This window comes from Cololabis saira, chromosome 2 (assembly GCF_033807715.1).
Source record: "Cololabis saira isolate AMF1-May2022 chromosome 2, fColSai1.1, whole genome shotgun sequence".
Lineage (NCBI taxonomy): Eukaryota > Metazoa > Chordata > Actinopteri > Beloniformes > Belonidae > Cololabis > Cololabis saira.
In genome coordinates, this window is record NC_084588.1 from 35,291,163 (window position 1) to 35,309,431 (window position 18,269).

Here is an 18,269-nt window from a genome sequence, read left to right on the forward strand (position 1 = left end):
TGAGAACAGCGGTTGTTGCGACGCCGCCTACGTAGAGCTTTCAAGGGGAAATTTGTTATGGGAAGTGCATGGTCGGTGATTTGAATCACACGTTGGTGAGTAGAAAGACTCCACAGATATATATTTTTCCTCTGACATTTAAATACAGTCATTTAATCAGCGTTTATGTATTCTTGCCCATACTGAAAAGTTATTTGGTGTATAGCCCCGTGTTTATATGAAAGTCACAGTGTCTCTTACTGTATTAAAATACAGAATATTGTTGGTTAGAATTGGTGTTCTCTATAAAGCAGAAAGGGATTTAGCAAGAGTTCGACTGATTTTCAGTGGCACATAGTTATAGTACAAGCTGTTCAAAACACTATTGACTTCTTTCCATCATTGTGTCAGCATTAATCTGTAGCTATCGTGTTATTGCAACTAAGGTGCTTAAGACTATAGCCACAAAAGAAGAAACATGTACATGTCAAACTAACAAAGACGAAAATATTAGCGATTGCTGTGAATGGACATGTATGTAAGTGCATATAAATAATACTCCTGTCCTCAACAAAATGTAGACAAAACCTGAATGTGCAACACTAGTATGTATGTATGTATGTATGTGTTTCTATAGACCCTTTTTCAGCCTACGTCACATAATGTTGCGCGCGCATCTTGGCAACAGAAGTGGCGTTGTTCTCCAGCAGTTCTGACTTAAAGCAAGCATTTAACAAACCATGTCTGGTTGTTGCGTATACGGTTGTACGAATCGCTATTCCACCGGCGGACTAAAGTTTTATAGGATTCCGACAGGATCGCGACCATTTCAGAGCAACCGGTGCTCGTGCGGCGGCTCGTTCCTTCAGGGACAGTGGGACATCGAAGTCCCTGGCCCGCAGGAACTTGAGGAGGAAGCGGTCGGAGAAGCCGGCGGGGTCCCGGGACCCGGGGGGGTTCCCGGGGGGGACCCCGGGGACCCCTCCGGCCCCGGGGACCCCGCACACCTGCTCCGCCCGCCGCCGCAGGCTCTCCAGGGCTGGCCGGAGCCGCTCCAGATCCTCCGGATCCTCCGGGGGCCACTCCGGATCCTCCAGAACCTCCGGGAGCTGCTCCAGAACCTCCGGGAGCTGCTCCAGAACCTCCGGGGCTGCTCCGGGTCCTCCGGGGCTGCTCCGGGTCCTCCGGGGCTCCTCCGGGTCCTCCGGGGCCGCTCCAGAACCTCCGGGGCCGCTCCGGAGCCGCTCCGGATCCTCCGGGAGCCGCTTCGGGAGCTCGGGGATCCGCTGGCTGCTCATGACCCTCTCAGTCCGGGTTGGAGGCTCCGCAGCTCCGCGGTGAGGGGGGAGGGACCGCCCCGGGACGACAACTCATTTGGCCGCTGGCTAACGTCTTCAACCCACTCATTAATAGAACACGGATCTGGAAGTCGGACACCATTTGTCAAAGTCAACTTGTTAAGGTAAAATTCGCGATCTTTAGTTGATAATCCCCTTGCAGAGCTTGACACACTGTTCATCTCCGCCAGCTTCCGTTGCCAAAATGCGTGCGCATGCGTTCTACGTCATCATTGTTTACAAACACAAAAAGGGTCTATTGAACAGTGTTTTGTGAATGAGCATGATTCTCATGAAATGACGTCCCTTGAGACTCCTTTTTCTGGGCGTAACTCTCCCATAATCTCGTCCTGCAAAACTTCACTACAAAACAAATAAGGAGAAAATCTCGTCTTTGAATAAGGTGGAGGGAAATATCTTTAGTTTTTGCCAAATTATTGTGACTCCTGTTGCGAAAATGGTCAACTAAGACAAAAGCAGCAGGTGATCATTGAAATGATCATATGATCTGGTTATATGAGTGACCACGTCAGACTTATGCCAGAGACCTGCAAATGCAAAAAAAGTGTTTCTGTTACACTTTCATACTGAACTGGACTGTGGACACGTCTCAAAAACCACCTCATGAAAGTTTAACAAGTGTTTATTTATTTTAATTCAAGGTGTGTGTATTAGAGGTTTTTCTTTGCTATATTTAGTTTTTGTGCAATTCTGGTGGTAATGGAAACTCAATAATTGTGTAATCATGAGATGGGCAGCTAGAGGACGGTGAAGAAATATACACTGAATGTGGCAAAAAAGTGTTCTGGGTTACAAATCCTGTTGATTTGCATAATCTACCTAAAATTGTGAGACAAAAAAAAAAAAACATCTTTAGCAAATTAAAGAGAACTCTAGAGCAATCGAAAAAGACGTTATATGATTGAGTCCAGATCTGTTTTAGAGTGATGTGTGCATCAGGGTACAAAGGAGGGCAGTGGAATTACACCCATCATGTCTAATATCCACTTTGCAAGCCTCTGGGGGGAGTATTGGGATATGGGTTTGTTTCAGTCACTCAGGTGGATGTTCAGCTGCATCATGTTTCAAAATAACTTATACTGAATTGAAGATTTGACCCCTCCCCCTGATAACCCCTGGGAGGTGACATTGCAAGGATCAGTCAGAGTCAATATGTGAAACACCTCAGAGTTTGGACCTTATCCCCACTGAGAGTCTTTGCGATGTACCAGAGAAGATGTTAACAGCAGCCCAGTTCCATCGTGAAATCATTCATCCAAAATTTGCCAAAATAATAATAATAAGAAGAACTTCTGTCATATATTTCCCAAACTCCTTGTTTCTCCAAGCCTTGACATTCACTGGTAGGAGACAGCCCTGTTTTAACTTGTACGTTATAATAATTGTTGACTGACGAGTGATCAGTGATATCTTTAAGACAGCTGTAAAAAGCTTTGTGTGGCAGCGAGAGGCCAGCGGCAGCACAAGATCACAGGATGTTGTGACGCTCCTGAGGAAGCAATCGCGCAGCTGCTCACTTTACAGATGCCCTTAGCAGAGACAGTCCTGCTGTTTTGACAGCCCTGTTGAGATTTATATGTGCTGACAGACGGCCGGAGAAATATATCATCACTGACAACACTGGACAACGCGGAAAGCCTATATGAGATAAATAAAATGAGCAGACTGACCTGCATCTGGAAAGGAGTCTACTTCAGCAGTGCAATGAGTAGAGTCCTCTCGCCACATCCTGTGTGCATTTAATAATCAACCAATTGATGATTCTGCCTTTGACTTGTTTAACACTTGCACTCTGACACATTATTTAGTGTGTGGCAGCCTGCAGTAATACCACAAAAATAACAGACATATTTACCTTTTCAAATTGTCATGTAGCAAGAAGGTGTTTATTTAAAAAAAAAAAATCGCACTGTTTTTGTTATTGTATCAGTCTCTATATCTGATTGAGGTATATAATGGCAGTAGTCATAACATGTCAGACCTTTCCTGGTCAGAATGTTTTGGTTTCTTTTAGTCTAAATCCACCATCAGTGCAGAACTGTTAGAAACAGTCCTTTTTTTCTTTCTGGAGGATGCAAGATTATCATCAACATGCAGCATATTTGTTTTGTTAACACTGAAAAGAAAGCAATCATAAGGCCACAAGTACAATATGCATGGGGGCACGTTTTGTATGCAGCTAATTTTGCCAAAGCATTCGACTTTTTCCATTTGTTCAACATCCTTTTTTTGAATATTTCTTTGCAGATGTTCCATCAATACACATTGTGTCATGTTTAGCTCAACCTATAGGATAAAGACACAGAAACTACAAAAATACACAACACAGGAAATCACAATCTAAAAAAAAGAGGTTTGAGCAAAGCTGTCTGTCATTATGTACTGTTAAAAGAGTATACGTTTGTGTTGTAGCCGGAGTAATGGATAACCCAAACGCCTTTGTAAATGTGATATACCACCAGATCATATCTGCCAACTCCCTCTGCACCGAGACACACAATCACTCGAGGTCAATACAATAGGGCTTAGTGACTCATTTTTTTTATTTTTTCCCCCTCCAATGAATTAGCTTCAGACTCCATCAACCTACACTTTCTTTCATTTTCACAACAGTTATATTTTTATCACTTGATTATTATTTGCTCTCGCTGACCTATTGATTGTAAATTTAATCCCAGAGCTCCTCAAATAGTAACCTCGCTCAGCTGTTTCACGCCTGTGTTGTCGCAGTCGTCAATGAAAAGAGTGATATGGAGATCAGTCTTTTTAATTAAGCTTATGATACGAAGCGGTTGTAGACATGGTACTCTGTCACTGGGACCTTTTACATCTGTCAGTCTCCATCCAGCCAGGTGTCTGTGTTTAAATCAGCAGGATTAACAATGATTGCACTGATAGCTGAAACAGACCCCCCTGGTAGCCAGGGCTCCTCCTTTTTATAGCTCACATTAAGATCAAATCAGGCTGTGCTCAACAGGACTAATGCTCCACCCTCCCCTGCCTTCTGCTGCCCAGAGGAAGACATCAGAGGTGGGATCAGTCCCCACTCTGGTCTGGCCGCTCCTCCAGGCTCCCTTCCATCTGGGATCCTCAGGGAGAAGAAGAATATTTGACAAGGGGCTCATAAGCCTCTTAGCCCCCCTGTTGCCCGTTTCTCTCTCAGCCCATGTTTTCCTAATTTAGTTGTGTAAGAAGTCCACTGCAAAGCCCTCGTGTGCTGTCTGGATTGAAATTCTCTTTGTGGTTCTAATAGACTGGTCATGTATATCAATTAACACTACTCAGCCATGGCAGGGTCAAATCTCTTGAGACTGATGGAGATAATTCCTTTCTGACTTTTTCCTTATGGCTTCAGTAATGTCCATTTATATAAGTGTCACTTTTGATTAGCTGTCATCGGTTTTATTTTCGCTTACTCTGTCCATAGTTTTCTTTGCTGTAACAGATTCATTGGACTATCAGTAATATATAAATAGTCCAACTTCTTTTGATTTAAAGCTTTTGATTATCATTAAAGTATTTTCATTTTGTAGTGTTTTTTTTATTATAAATAATGAAAAATATTTTTTGTGAATTAGTGACACTTTGAATAAGTCACAACCTTTTTTGAAATGAATGCTAATGGATCAACAGCGTTGACGGTAGATATATGTTTGCCTGTATAACTGAATAACAACTTTCCAAAGGATTTTCTTCTTTTTTTTTTAACTCTCGTCTATGTCTCTTACCATTCTGCGAAAGGCAAGAGGCATCTTAATTTAGGAATAGTGTACATGATAAAAAAAGAAAAACACTTTATCACCTTCACTTTCGCAATATCTAAAATCATTCACTGAAGATGCTTTGGACAGTTAAGCATACCAGCTGGTATCTGCACTACTGGAGCTCATATTTGGTTTTGGAGAGAGAAAAAAAAGCTGGTATTTATTTTTTTCCCTCATTCATCTATTTAGGATTGCTCTTTCATGAATGAACAGGGAGGGGTTCCCTCGGTAAGAGGATCACAGTGTTAAACACACAATGACATGTTTCCATCTGCAACTATTCATATGGGATCCCCCTTTTTCCCCATTGTAGCACTATGCTGTGACAACAGGAGGCCAGCGGCCACAGATGGTTCAGCAATGAAGGATACACTGACTTTTTTTGTTTTCCCATGGACATGTTTACTCATGTTAATCCTGGATTAACAGGGAGAGACTTTTGTGGTTCTCTACAGCTGCAGTACAACATTCAATTATTGCTGGTTGCACCCACCAAACACACATGCAGTGGGTTTTATTGGCTAGAGATGGTGTGGGTTGCATGATTCTTTGCTCTGGGGAATTAGAGGTAATAGAGATCCAATCAGAGGTCTCTGCGGATGTCCACCTCATTCTGAATCCCAAAGGAGTTACTTCAGCTCACATATACTTTCTGCGAAACACATAGGTGCTGCTATTGTCCGTGCACTTGCACACCCACAGACACACACACTATCAATGACAGAGGGTGCCTCAGAAAACCAGGCAGCTGCATATGGACTCTCTTGATATCAGTCACTGGCCGTGTAATTTTGTTATGCAAAGTCCCTTAATCCCTACCTATGATGAATGCATGCTGGAATGGAGAGGTGGAGGACTGGGGGCGGGCGATGAAACAGATATATGAGGGCAGCTGTACGGGAGGCTGTCCACTGTGCTTTGTGAATGAGTGCTAACAAAGATTTCTGATCCCCAGTATAGAAAAAGGATTGGGATATGTACGATCATGTCTGAAAGAACATTACAGTACCCCAAAGACAGCAAGCTGTCAACAAAACAAAGAGAGATGAACTTGTTGCCGTTGCACGGACCTGTGATCAACCTTTTAGACCATGTTCTTCCCAACAGAAGAATTAGGGGGCCAGAGGTGTCATCGTACCAGCCGGGGGAGAGGGTGGAATAGGACACAAAATAGCACACTACAATTTAAGCCATGCCCTGACCGTATGTCTCCCTTAACCTGTTCGAGTTCCTTCGTGCACAGTATTCGTGGAAAGCAGAGGGTTGCCAGGGGTGACTGATTAACAGAGGGAGGAAGTAGAGAAGGAGCACATAGGGAGGTGAGAAGATAAAGTTGGTCTTTTCTGGATCAGAAAGGATGGCGAATTGGGCCAAATGACAAACCATGCTAAAGATGAAAGAATAGATAGAGGGTTTAATAGGTGAAGTCTAGTTCAAATGAATGGGACAGCATAGTGTGTGTGTGTGTGTGAGAGTGGAGTGGGGGGGGCGGTGTAACGGGATTAGGGGTAACACCTTTGGCAGGGCTCGGAGAGCCACCTGACACCCAGCCTGTTGGGAACCCGGGGAGAAAGGGGATGGAGGTGGCGGGGCAAGGGAGAAATTGGGGGTCTAATCCTTGTCCATCTTTGGGAAGTCATTCCCAGAGCTCTGAGGATTTGGAGCTTTGGTTTCCGCTCTGCTTGCTTTGGTTAATAATACCCTGGGAGGAAGAGGAGACATGGAGAGAGAAAGAAGGGAAGAGACAGAAGGAATAGGGCAGATGAAGAAAAAGATTACTTTACCCTGTGGTGGACTGGCAGGACAGCCGCCTGAGCTAAAAGTAAATGTTTGAAGTGCACGCTAACATCTAAGCCACGCGGTATCTATTGTTGTACCGCTTCTGTTTGTGTATATCAGGTGTGTGTATGTGTGTGTGTGGATGTGCAAGTACTTTCCTGTGTATCGACCCTGCGTGACAGTATGTAAATACTGGCTCGCTATCCTCTCTCCATCCCACAGGTTGAGTAAAAGTCAATAACGTGAGTGTGGCTGAGATGTTTGCTCAGAAGACACACATGGATCGTCCTCGTGTGTGTTCAAGTGATAATGTTTGCAGGGCAGTTGCAAGGGTGCCTGGGTGTTTTTGTGTTTCCATGGTGCTGACAAAATTTGATAACAGCTCTAATGATTGTGGTGGCCGTGGCGGCAGCACAGTGTCAGGGACCGGCCGCCGACGGTACAGAACTGCTTGGCTGGATGTGTCACAGCTTCTTTGTTTATCCATCACCTGAGCTTAAGGTGTTGATAGGTCCATCTTAAACAGGATCAAAGTTCAGGGCAGTTTTTCTAGTGTGAACCGGTCACTCAGCCCCTGAGAATGAAACACCAATGAATGTGCCATTTTAGCAGTAGGCCAACTGTGACAACCTTGTCTACACCTTCAGAAATTAAACCTCGGAGAGCTCTTGTGATTTCCAGTGAAGACAGTAAGCCTTCCAGGAATGGATCAGATGTAGACGGTGTCTAACAATGCACCAAAACTCATGGCTGTTCTGTTCTATAGGTGGAGATGCTCCGACGTGTGCTGGGGAAGACCTTGGGCTTCGTGGGTTACACAATCCAGTATGGCTGCATTGCACACTGTGCCTTTGAATACATCGGAGAGTTTGTGGTGGTTTGTACTGTTAAGAATACAACAATATTTCCCTCTATTTCATGTGGGTTTTAACAGTTTTGTTCAACATAAATCATTTAAATTGTCTTCAGTGTTCTGGTCCATCCATGGAGCCCACGATTGTTAGCCATGATGTTGTCTTCTCTGAGCGTATGAGTCTTCATCTGTGTAAAATACAAAAGTGAGTAGAAAAGATGTATATTACATCGATCCACAAACCCAAAACACAAAGATTCTGTCTGCAATTGTGATTCAATCCTAAATGCATCATATATTTTATGAGTCAGTGCTCCCTGTGTTGATACTATTTAAATGTTTATGTATGTTTTTCTTTGCAGGGGTGACATAGTAATTGCAAAAAGTCCATTTGACCCAAATATGAACATTTGTAAAAGAGTAATTGCATTGGAAGGTGACAAGATCTGCACAAGTGGCCCATTAGATCTGTTCAAGACCCACACATACGTGAGTATGTTTATGTCATACAAGCCTGTACTCATCCGCTTCTCTTAAAGATCTTGTTATTTTCTGCTTTACCAAGCGAGGATTCAGGTGGAAGTTTTGCCTCACACAACTGGAGCTCAGTGAGTTTGCTTTGCCGGGGAGAAAAGAAATGTCAAAAACATATAGTGGGATAGAGAGTGAATGAACAGGTGTTTTCTACAAAACACTTGATAGCTTCTTTCATTCCAAAATGACAAGCAGACTATGCATAATGCAAAACCGTGTCTTTTTTTGTCTTTCTTTCTGTGTGTATCACAGCCTATAGACTGTCACACTTGTTTACATTTTGGAGCACACAAATCCATTTTGTGTCACTGGTCAAAATATCAGCTTTTGACAACACCTATATTTCCTCAGAGCAGTGATAAAACCAGAGAGTGAACAGGGGTTCTGCTGCTGAAACCACTGTCATTGCTTTTCTATTACTACCCTCCCCAACACCCTCAGCTCAGGCCTGCAATCTCTCTGAAGCCTGTTAGAGTTAGTGCCAGCCGAATGGACAGACTGATGGGTGGGAGGAGGGGTGTCTGTGTGTGTATGTGTGTGTATGTGTGTGTGTGTGCACATATCCACAAACCAAGGGCTGTGTTTATGTTGCATGTGTTTGAACTTATTTTGTATTCGGCAGGCTATAGGCAATAAGTTGAACGAGATCAGCAAAACATAGCACAGGGCCAAGCCTGCAAGTGTCATTTATCAAATGAAAAAGTAGAAAGATAGGTATGCTCCTCACTTCCTATCTTCACTTCCAAATGCAGAAGGCTGAAATGTGTAAAAGGCAGGATTATTATAGTGATGTGATTTTCCGTCCCAAACTGTCGCAGAGACAAATGTCTCAGTTCGAGTCAAAATCTGTTTTCCGCAAGTTGCCTTCTGTTCATTTTGCATGTCTTCTCACCTCCTTTGACTTGCACCTGGAGGCTGCTTAAATTATAATATCTCAAAGACCTTTATCACTTTTCAGATTACCGTACAAGCTTTTAAGGGTGCACTGGTTTATACGACTAGTTTGATTGCTTTGATTCCTGGCCTCTGACACATTTGGAAGAGGTGTGCTTGGACATGGTATAGTTGCGCATTTATCAGGGCATGTATGCAACTTCTGAATGATGTATAGATGGAACGGTTCCTTGTGATAATCATTTGAAGAAAGGAAGTAGCGAAATTCCGATTTTTCTGGCCAGAAAAGAAAGCACAAACGCAGTGCTGCCGTCAAAACTTCTGGTGCTTCATTGTGATGATTCTCTGATGCTGTCCACTGTGAGTAAAACTGGTTCAACAAATCAACAACATCATGACGTATGTACCAGCAGCGATCGTTCTGAAACAATAAGGGGTCTGATGTGTTCAGGATTTAAGTCCAGCTGCAGATACAGTTATACACACATATAGCATTGTTTCAGATACTTTGCAATGTTTTCAGGTCACATTTACTTAAAGTATCTGATAGCAGGAGTGCAGGAGTGGAACCATGAGCTGTGTCATCATAGGTGTGTTTCTATTCGTGGGGATTCAGGGTAAACCTCCCAGACAGGAACCTCTAACAAGGACGTGCCCCTCCCGTTCCACTGGCGTGTGTCCATTACACTGTAGGGCCACACAAGAACTATTGACAGAATAAATAACACAGCTGACCACATGATGGGGGTAATGCACATTGTTTTGCTGTTCACAAACGGCCAGCAGCACAAAAGGAGACTAAAAAGAGGAAAGAGAAGAAGAAACACTTAAACATCAATGCTATTTGCGTTTTTGTTTGCTTTTAAAGAAAACATTTTGCCTGACCTCTACATTGGCACAATACATCAACAAAGCCTGAACCGACTCGTCTGTCCATCTATCGTTTGAACAAACAGCTGGTTCTCAAAGCACAGTAGCAGGAACATTACTGATGAGGAAGTGATGGTGGCTAGCCATTGGAGTTGAATGTCAATTAATCACATTAGAAATAAATGTATTGCTTTATATAAACTCAGAGTTGTCAGGGGTGTGAATTTAAATGATTTGACTTGCTATTTCAGCCAGCCTCTAGCAATCAGTTGAGGAACTGCAAGGAATGTCGGTTCCACATGAGCCTTAACCCATAAGTTCGATGGTCGGGCCAAGGATCTGGCCCAAAAAAAACTTCCCAGAACCCCTAGTAATGGAAACACTCCTAATGAAAACGATGTATTTGTTTAATATCTTAAAATAATGTCTGTTAGATGCTTTTGTTAAACTGCCACAGCATTATATTACCACACTTGTCCTTTACGCCCTGTCTTTACAGCTGTGTTCCTAACAGCTGGATGTGGCGTGAATTGAGCAACTCGACATTACCAACTTCATCCAAGGGGCATGCCTTATTTAAGATCAGTGTACCCCCTTGTATGACCATGCAAATGTATTTTGGACACCATTTAGACTCGACAACCCTCACATTTATGTATGATAGAGCAAAAAGTAACGGGCCTAAAAGCACACATTTGTACGAACCAATCCCATGGAAAATGACTTTTTTAGCCATTTTATTTTTGAATACTTACATTTCCCTTGTCCGTAGTGCAGCCACAAAGACTTGGTACAAATCCATTTTTAGCTGCAATACTGTTGTAAACCATGCATTAAACTGGTGCAAGTTGTTAAAATGCTGCACCACAGTTAGAAGCGCTGAAATAAAATAAGAGGCAGCTTGCTATGAAAACTCATAATTTTAACCTCAGATGCTTTTCAACAAAGTAATGGGAGACGTCACCATAGCTGTTTTCATCTTTATGAATGGTAAATGTCAGGGCATTTTTTGCAATTCTGTCTTAGTCTTATAAGATTGTTACTTTTTCAAAATGTGTGTATATATAACTTATTTGGACCCAAGGTAACACGGGTGTCACACTGCCTTTGCAAATTTCCCCTCTGTGGGACTATTAATTAACGGTTTATCTTATCTTATCTTAAATGTCCTGGAAGGTTCCTTACATATTTAATCCTCTTTGTCTGTGTTATGCACCCCATATTCTTTATTCAGCTAGAAATGGGTCTGGATTCTTATGGGTTAAAATGGTACATATATGTATGGCACATCATTGAAATGGTGTGATACCAGATACCGCATTTTAATCATCATGTATGTGCTTCTCCCAGAGGCAAAATCATTTTCTTTGTTTAACAGCGTCTGGGGAACTGAGAATATATCCAATGTTCACATATATGTTTGAGCTCCCTCAGGGATTTTTATTATCACCCCTCGAGGATATATTGTATTTCCTTATATGTGATAATTATGGTGGTGTGAAGGATTCTGGGTGGACCTGTAAAGATGAATTTTCAATGGCAATGTTAAATCCTGTCATCACCTCTTTTCTTATTCACACAGATTAGCACGTTCCCTGAACCCTCAGAGGGCCAACAAGAAACTAATTGCTCTCGCCTTTAAGGAATCATTTCTTTGTTTGAGCCATTGTGTCAAAACAGTGACACTTGATCTTTAATATTAAATCCAAATCGAGAAAGAGATATGTTAGAGATGACATTCCCCCATACATATTGTTCTTTGCAGTAGAGATATGCAGTTATAAGGTGAAATATGAACACGATATTCATAAGCAGTATCCAGCTGAACACAATTCCCCAACCCAATCATGTTAAGATAATGAGTAAAGTAATGGCATGGCTGTTGAACAACACTTCTTTGTGATGAGAGTTCTGGCTTCAGCTCTTCTCAACATGTCTCTGACAGTTACACAATGCTTGTTGTCAAACCAACCTGTACCCAACAGGACCTGTGCAGTCCTTGCCATCCATCACATCAGAGTCCCCAGCAGAGCTGACTCCATATTCAAACATTCTCTCTGGAAAGATAAATATCCTTGGTGAATATTTAGAAATAGACCTTTTCAGGAGGTACCCCTGCCTTTCACCTGATGACAGCTGAATAGACTCCAGCAGACCCCTGTGACCCGGAATGAGATTAAAGTATAGATGGATGAATAAAGTACCAACTTTAGTGTCTGCTCCAGTCCCATGTCTACAAAGAAGGCAAAAGTAAGCTCGAACACATTTTAAAGAGCATACAGTTCATTATAGTAAAAAAGTTAGCATGAATAATTATCTATAAACAAGACTACACCCTAAGCCCGAGATAATTGTGTGCACTGTTATACTGAAGGGACATGTTTGAAAAACTAGGCAAAACAAGGCAAGGTAAGTTTATTTGAATGGCCTTGTACATGAAAGGTGCTACACAAAGTGCTTTACATAGAACATACAGCAAGATGCAAAATAAACATTTGAACTTTTGAACATTTGAAAATTTAACATACAATTAAACAACTAATAAGATTCAGTAAAAATAAAACTAGAATCAGAATAAATGCACACAATTAAATTGCCAGTGCAGTTTGGGGAATTAACAAATGCTTTGATAATCAGCAGAATCTAGCAAAGTTTTAACCTTGATAGAAAACAACTGAGTGACTACATTTACATGAAGTCAATAACCCGTTTCTAACCGGAATATTAGCAATAACCCGGTTGCGCACGGCCCTGTAAACACCAATAACCCCTTTGAATAACCGGAATTTGCTCATATTCCATATTTAAAAACCCAAATATGACCCCTGGGTTACTCCTGTTCTAACCCGAATATTTGGTCATGTATAGCCTAACGGGATTTCCCCATCAAAAGGAACATGAATTTGTTTTCTGCGCATGTTCTTTTCGCAAGGAATCTTGCTCTTTTGAGTCCAGGAAGTTCTTATAAACACGGCGAAACGCAAGACCAGGAGGAGACTAATCACTTCATGAATGTAATGAAAGATATGAACAATTTGGCATTTGTAGACGGTAGAAAGTACCGGGATAGCGAGATTTACAAAAAGTTGAGCGAAAAGTTGCGCAAAGCAGGATTTGTATGAACGCCAGACCAGATCAAGCACCGCTGGAAGACGCTGAAAAAGGAGAACTACAGGGCCGAGAAACAAAACGACTTCTACTGGACTGTTGATTATGACAGCCGTGCTGCTGCTGTTGTTGTTGTTTTGGATTTGGATACAGGAAAAAGAAGCGGAAATTACGGTAATTGCGTCATGATGTTCTCTGTGCATCGCTGTTTTGATCGAGATATCCCAAATGATTATGTACCATGTACACAGGGATAACCCTGTTTGCTCACGCATGTAAACAGATTATTCCGAATGTTCCACTAACCGGAATATTGACCATAACCCGAATTTTGACTGCATGTAAACGTAGTCAGTATTAGCTGACCAGCAGTTTGTTCCACATATTAGAAGCATAAAAACTGAACACTGCCTCTATAGGCTGACCTCACAACTGCCTTAATGGGACTATTGAAATTGAGAGTCCATAGGTGTGTTTCCACTCGCAGGAGTTCCGGGTAGATTTTTCGGGGCCAGGCCCCGGGGCCACTGAGTGCTTCAGTGATATAAGGCTTTCTGGGAGTTTGTTCCAGACATGTGGAGCATAGAAGCTGAATGCAGCTTCTCTATGTCTGGTTCTGACTCCGAGAACTCATAAAAAAACAGGATCCTGATGACCTGAGGTGTCTGGAAGGTTCATACTGGGTCAGGAGGTGACTGATGTATTTTGGTCCTAGACCATTCAGAGCTTTATAGACCAGCATCAGAACTTTAAAATATGTCCTCTGATTGACAAGCAGCCAGTTTAAAGACCTCAGAGGTGGACTGATGTGGTCAACGTTTTTGGACTTAATGAGGACTCGTGCAGCAGAGTTCTGAATGAGCTAGAGGTAGACCGGTAAAGATGCCGTTACAATAATCAAGCCTACTAATGATGAATGCATGGACTAGTTTTTCCAGGTCATGCTGAGACATCAGATCTTTTAACCTTGAAATATTCTTAAGGTGGTAGTAGGCTTTGTTATTGCCTTAATGTGTTTTTTTTCCAGATTTAGGTCTGAATCCATCATTACACCCAGATTTCTGGCCTGCTTGGTAGTTTTTAGGTGTATAGATTGAAGCTCTGTGGTGACCTGTAATTATTTCTCTTTGGCTCCAAAGACAATTACTTCAGTTTTGTTTTTGTTTAACTGGAGAAAGTTGTGGCATATCCAGTCATGCATTTACCAAGAGCCTGTAGGGAGGCCTTGGTCTCCTGGTGACATTGTTGTGTGTGTATATATATATATATATATATATACATATATATATATATATATATATGTATATGTATGTGTGCGTCATCTGCATACCTATGGTAGTTTATTTTGTTGTTCTTGATATTATCTGCCAGTGGGAGCATGTAGATGTTAAACAGAAGAGGTCCCTGGGAACTGATAAAAACCTTGGGTTCCCCAAGGTTCCATCCTGTCTTCTCAGATGTAAAGTTACCTATTGACACAAAATACTTCCTGTTCTCTAAGTATGTTTTGTCTGGTCTAGCTCCCTCTTCCATGGGGGTCTGCGAAGCCCGTCACAGCTGTAAAGGTAAAAGATAGGGATACAACACATGTAGCAGATACTTGCTGTATTTCCTGCTGAAGTTCTCGCGGCTACATATTGATTACCAACTTTGGAAACCAATTTAGTCATTTTCTAAACACCAAGAGTTTCTTAACAGTTCCTAGCTAATTTAACACAAGGAAGCAGTTAGTTAATGCTAATTTCAGCATTAACTAACTGCTTCCTTGTGTTTTTTTTTTCTGGAATCTTTGAGGGACTTAACTTTGACAAAATAAATACATTTTGTATATTCATTTTAAACAAATAGTAATAAAAAGGATAATAATAAATTCTCTCTCAACACCTTCAAAGTCTACAGGGGAAAAGTGAGGTTGGTTTCATAAAAAACAGAAAAGAAGCAGGCAAACAGAAAATGAACCTGGTTTTTGCATATTTATTATCTGGTTGCATTATTTGGTTTTAGTGCTGCTTCAATGTAATTTTAAGTCAGATGCTTTCTTTTTGATGCTTTTCTTTTCTTTGACTTGCAAGGTAACAGGTACTAACTTTTACCGTCATGCTGGCTACATTTTTACAGGTCAAATTTCAAACATTTTCCTTTTATCACTATGAAGTGATGCCTGGTTGATCTTTTAATCAGGAAAGCTTTTCTATGTCATTTGCTTCATTAAACTAAAATACGTCATTCAAATGTTGACTGAGTGATTGATTGGATGTTGTTTGCAAATCATCATATGCCTGTTTTTTTGTTGTTTTTTTTTTAATTAGTTGTTTGTGTGGAAAATTTCCATCAAATTATGCAGATTATTTTTTTCCCCCTCTCTCTCAACCCATCAAAATAAATAAATATAAAATAAAAAGAGGAGAAACAGGGGATCCTGGTTTGGCAGATGACAAACGGTGGTGTTTCTCTTTCCTGTGCTTGGGAGCCAGCATATGTTACCATGTTAATGAGGTGTAATGGTGAGAATCCAGCATGCTGACATATGGTTCTCAGATGACTCCTTTAATGATATTCATTTGTATCTTTGTTATTCAGTGAGTTGTTTACCTCATGTTAGGTCAACATGTCACCGGCTTGTGATTATGTCACATCATCCGTCTCAATTATCAAATATGAAATGAAATACAGCGTCCCGCAGAAGGACTCAAGACTAACCAGAGAGCAGGGTGACGGGAATAAGGAATGCAAAGATGTGACATCACCTCACTGTGGCTAATATTTTGTTTCTTTTTCTCCCAGAAGACTTTTGCCGTTAAAAAGTTAGACAACACAAAAATAGACTCGTGGATTGTGATGCCCATTATGACAATATAATGTGTTGTTGATCCTGTCTGCACATATAGGGGGGACAGCACACTTAATTAGGGCCTTGACAAGCCTACTCTCCTAAAGTGATGAGATTAATCATAATTGGTGTCACTGTGAATTAGAGCCCGCTTGGATGACCGCCCCACTGGCAGGTCGGACCGCGGTGGAGACCCTTGGACACTGCTGCTAGCCGCAGCTTAGCTCTTTCCCTCTCCCTCCCTCTCTCCCGCTCTGCCCAGCTATCTCAGGCCCCTCTCTGGCTTTGCCCTCCCTGGGTAAGGGGGTGCAGATCTCAGCCAACAGACTAATGACCCTGTTTGAAGTTCTCTTAAATCCCCATCCCTCGACCCTACCCGTTACCCATGACCCCTCTTCTAAGATGGTGCGAGGTTAAAGAGGGACAGGCAGGTCGACGTTAAGATAAGCTGAGGAGGGAGGGATGGTTGAGGCGACTCGTTGGGGGTAGCAGGGGTGGGGTAAAGGTAGACTCTCAAGAAACTCCCTTAACAAGTTGAATGCAGTCTGAGGGACTTGCTTTTTATTTGATTATTTTGTTTTGTTGCATAACAGCCTACATCTTAATCATTTCTGTGAATGGTTATGTTGTTAGGTTCCAAAAGGCCATGTATGGCTGGAAGGCGACAACCTCAGGAATTCCACTGACTCAAGACGCTATGGCCCAGTTCCCTATGCACTCATCCGGGGGCGTGTGTGCCTGAAGGTAATGGGCGAGGTCTTCTTTTGCAAAATCAGGGACTAGTTTAGTTTGATTCTCTCATATGAATTGAAACTTTAAATGTTCAGCATTGAGCACTTATATGCTTTGTTCCTGATTTAAATGTTCCTTTCATTCCATTAAATGGTCATTTTTAGCACAGTTCACTTCTGGTAGTCAGTTGGAAGTATAAGGAAGTGTGTGTGTGACTGACCAAAGCTTGGACAACATATTGTCTAGCTTCCCATTCTGCTATGTTGTCACGTCATTGGATGTCATAGCAACCATGACCCTGGAAACAGGTCAGGCAACCTTCTGTCCATCTGATTGGATAACCACACTCTACTGGAGGCCCTGCCACGACAGCTGATGAAATAACAGGACTTTCAATGAGGTCAAATGCATCATTCAAAGCCATTTTAGAGAGTGTGTCCAAGATGTGGAATAAAGTGTTGCACAAAGTGGATTGAATACCTTATTTTGTTTTCATGTGTCTTGTTTTTTTTCTTTGTTAACTCCTGGATAATCTATTTTTCTTTATCCCGCACAGCTCTGGCCACCACACAGCTTTGGCACCCTGAGTGAGAGCCCAACCGAACGGATCTCTAAAACCCATGACTCGGACTCAGACTGACCCAGTTTATTTTCGGTGTATGTTACTGTACTTGGTTTCAGTCACTTTTGAATAAAAATGCTATTTATGAAGTGTACTTTTAAGCCGTGTCTGTTTAATTTAGGTCAGTATAATTTTATGTTTTTTGGCAAAAATGCCTTGCATTCATGCACACTTACTTAGTTGAACTGTTTTATAATCGGCAGACCTTCTCGAGCCTACAGTGTGTTCATTGTAGCTGTGCAGCATTGTAGGAAGAGCTTTGCGTGAGCAATGAGTAAAACTTTCTCTTTGGAACGGCTAATGGCGGTGCTGGCAGAGCCATCGATGAGACGCTGGAGTTAATTTATTCATTCAGTTTAAGAAAAGAAATTGATAACACTAATATTAACAGTAAGTTTCAAATGAATGACTCCTAATCATGCATAGCCACACATGTATTGGAAGAGATATCAGTTTTTGTGTTTTAGTGTTTGAACTGTCTCTGAAATGCACCTTAACCACAAACACTACTTGCAAGATGCTTGTGCACATCCTTAAAGAGATATCAAAGTCTACAAAGTACACCCTCAGCAATCCACTTAAAAAGATGTTATTAATGTCATTTTTACCCTTTCTCAGTATTATGGTAAAACAAAAGCTCTGTGATTGTTTAATAATTCATTAAGCCGAAAAAGGAAATTGAAAAATTGTTAACATTTCCCATTTAATCATACAATATTAATATGCACTTAGTAAAGCCTCACTCACCACTGAAAATACAGTGTGTGCATTATTGCGTGTGTGTGTGTGCATGTATGTGTGTGATACATCACACTTAATATGCATTTGTGCCGGCATTGTATGCAGTTTTTTTTATGTAAGAGGTGGGGGGGCTTTTTTTTGTTGGTGTAAAGGTTAAGTGTTTTGTTTTAGAAAATAAATAAATAAAAAAAAAAAAAACCTGAGG

The 18,269-nt window shown here is 41.6% G+C and overlaps 1 protein-coding gene across 1 annotated transcript; it reads left to right on the top strand.

Moving 5' to 3' along the window:
• The first annotated feature begins 21 nt into the window (after positions 1-21).
• On the top strand, positions 22-17,982 carry immp1l (inner mitochondrial membrane peptidase subunit 1). Its single transcript, XM_061710860.1, has 6 exons — positions 22-95; positions 7,647-7,757; positions 7,850-7,938; positions 8,096-8,222; positions 16,603-16,713; positions 17,258-17,982. The coding sequence occupies exons 1-6, from the start codon at positions 69-71 to the stop codon at positions 17,339-17,341; spliced, it is 549 nt and encodes a 182-aa protein (XP_061566844.1). The 5' UTR covers positions 22-68; the 3' UTR covers positions 17,342-17,982.
• Positions 17,983-18,269: the final 287 nt, after the last annotated feature.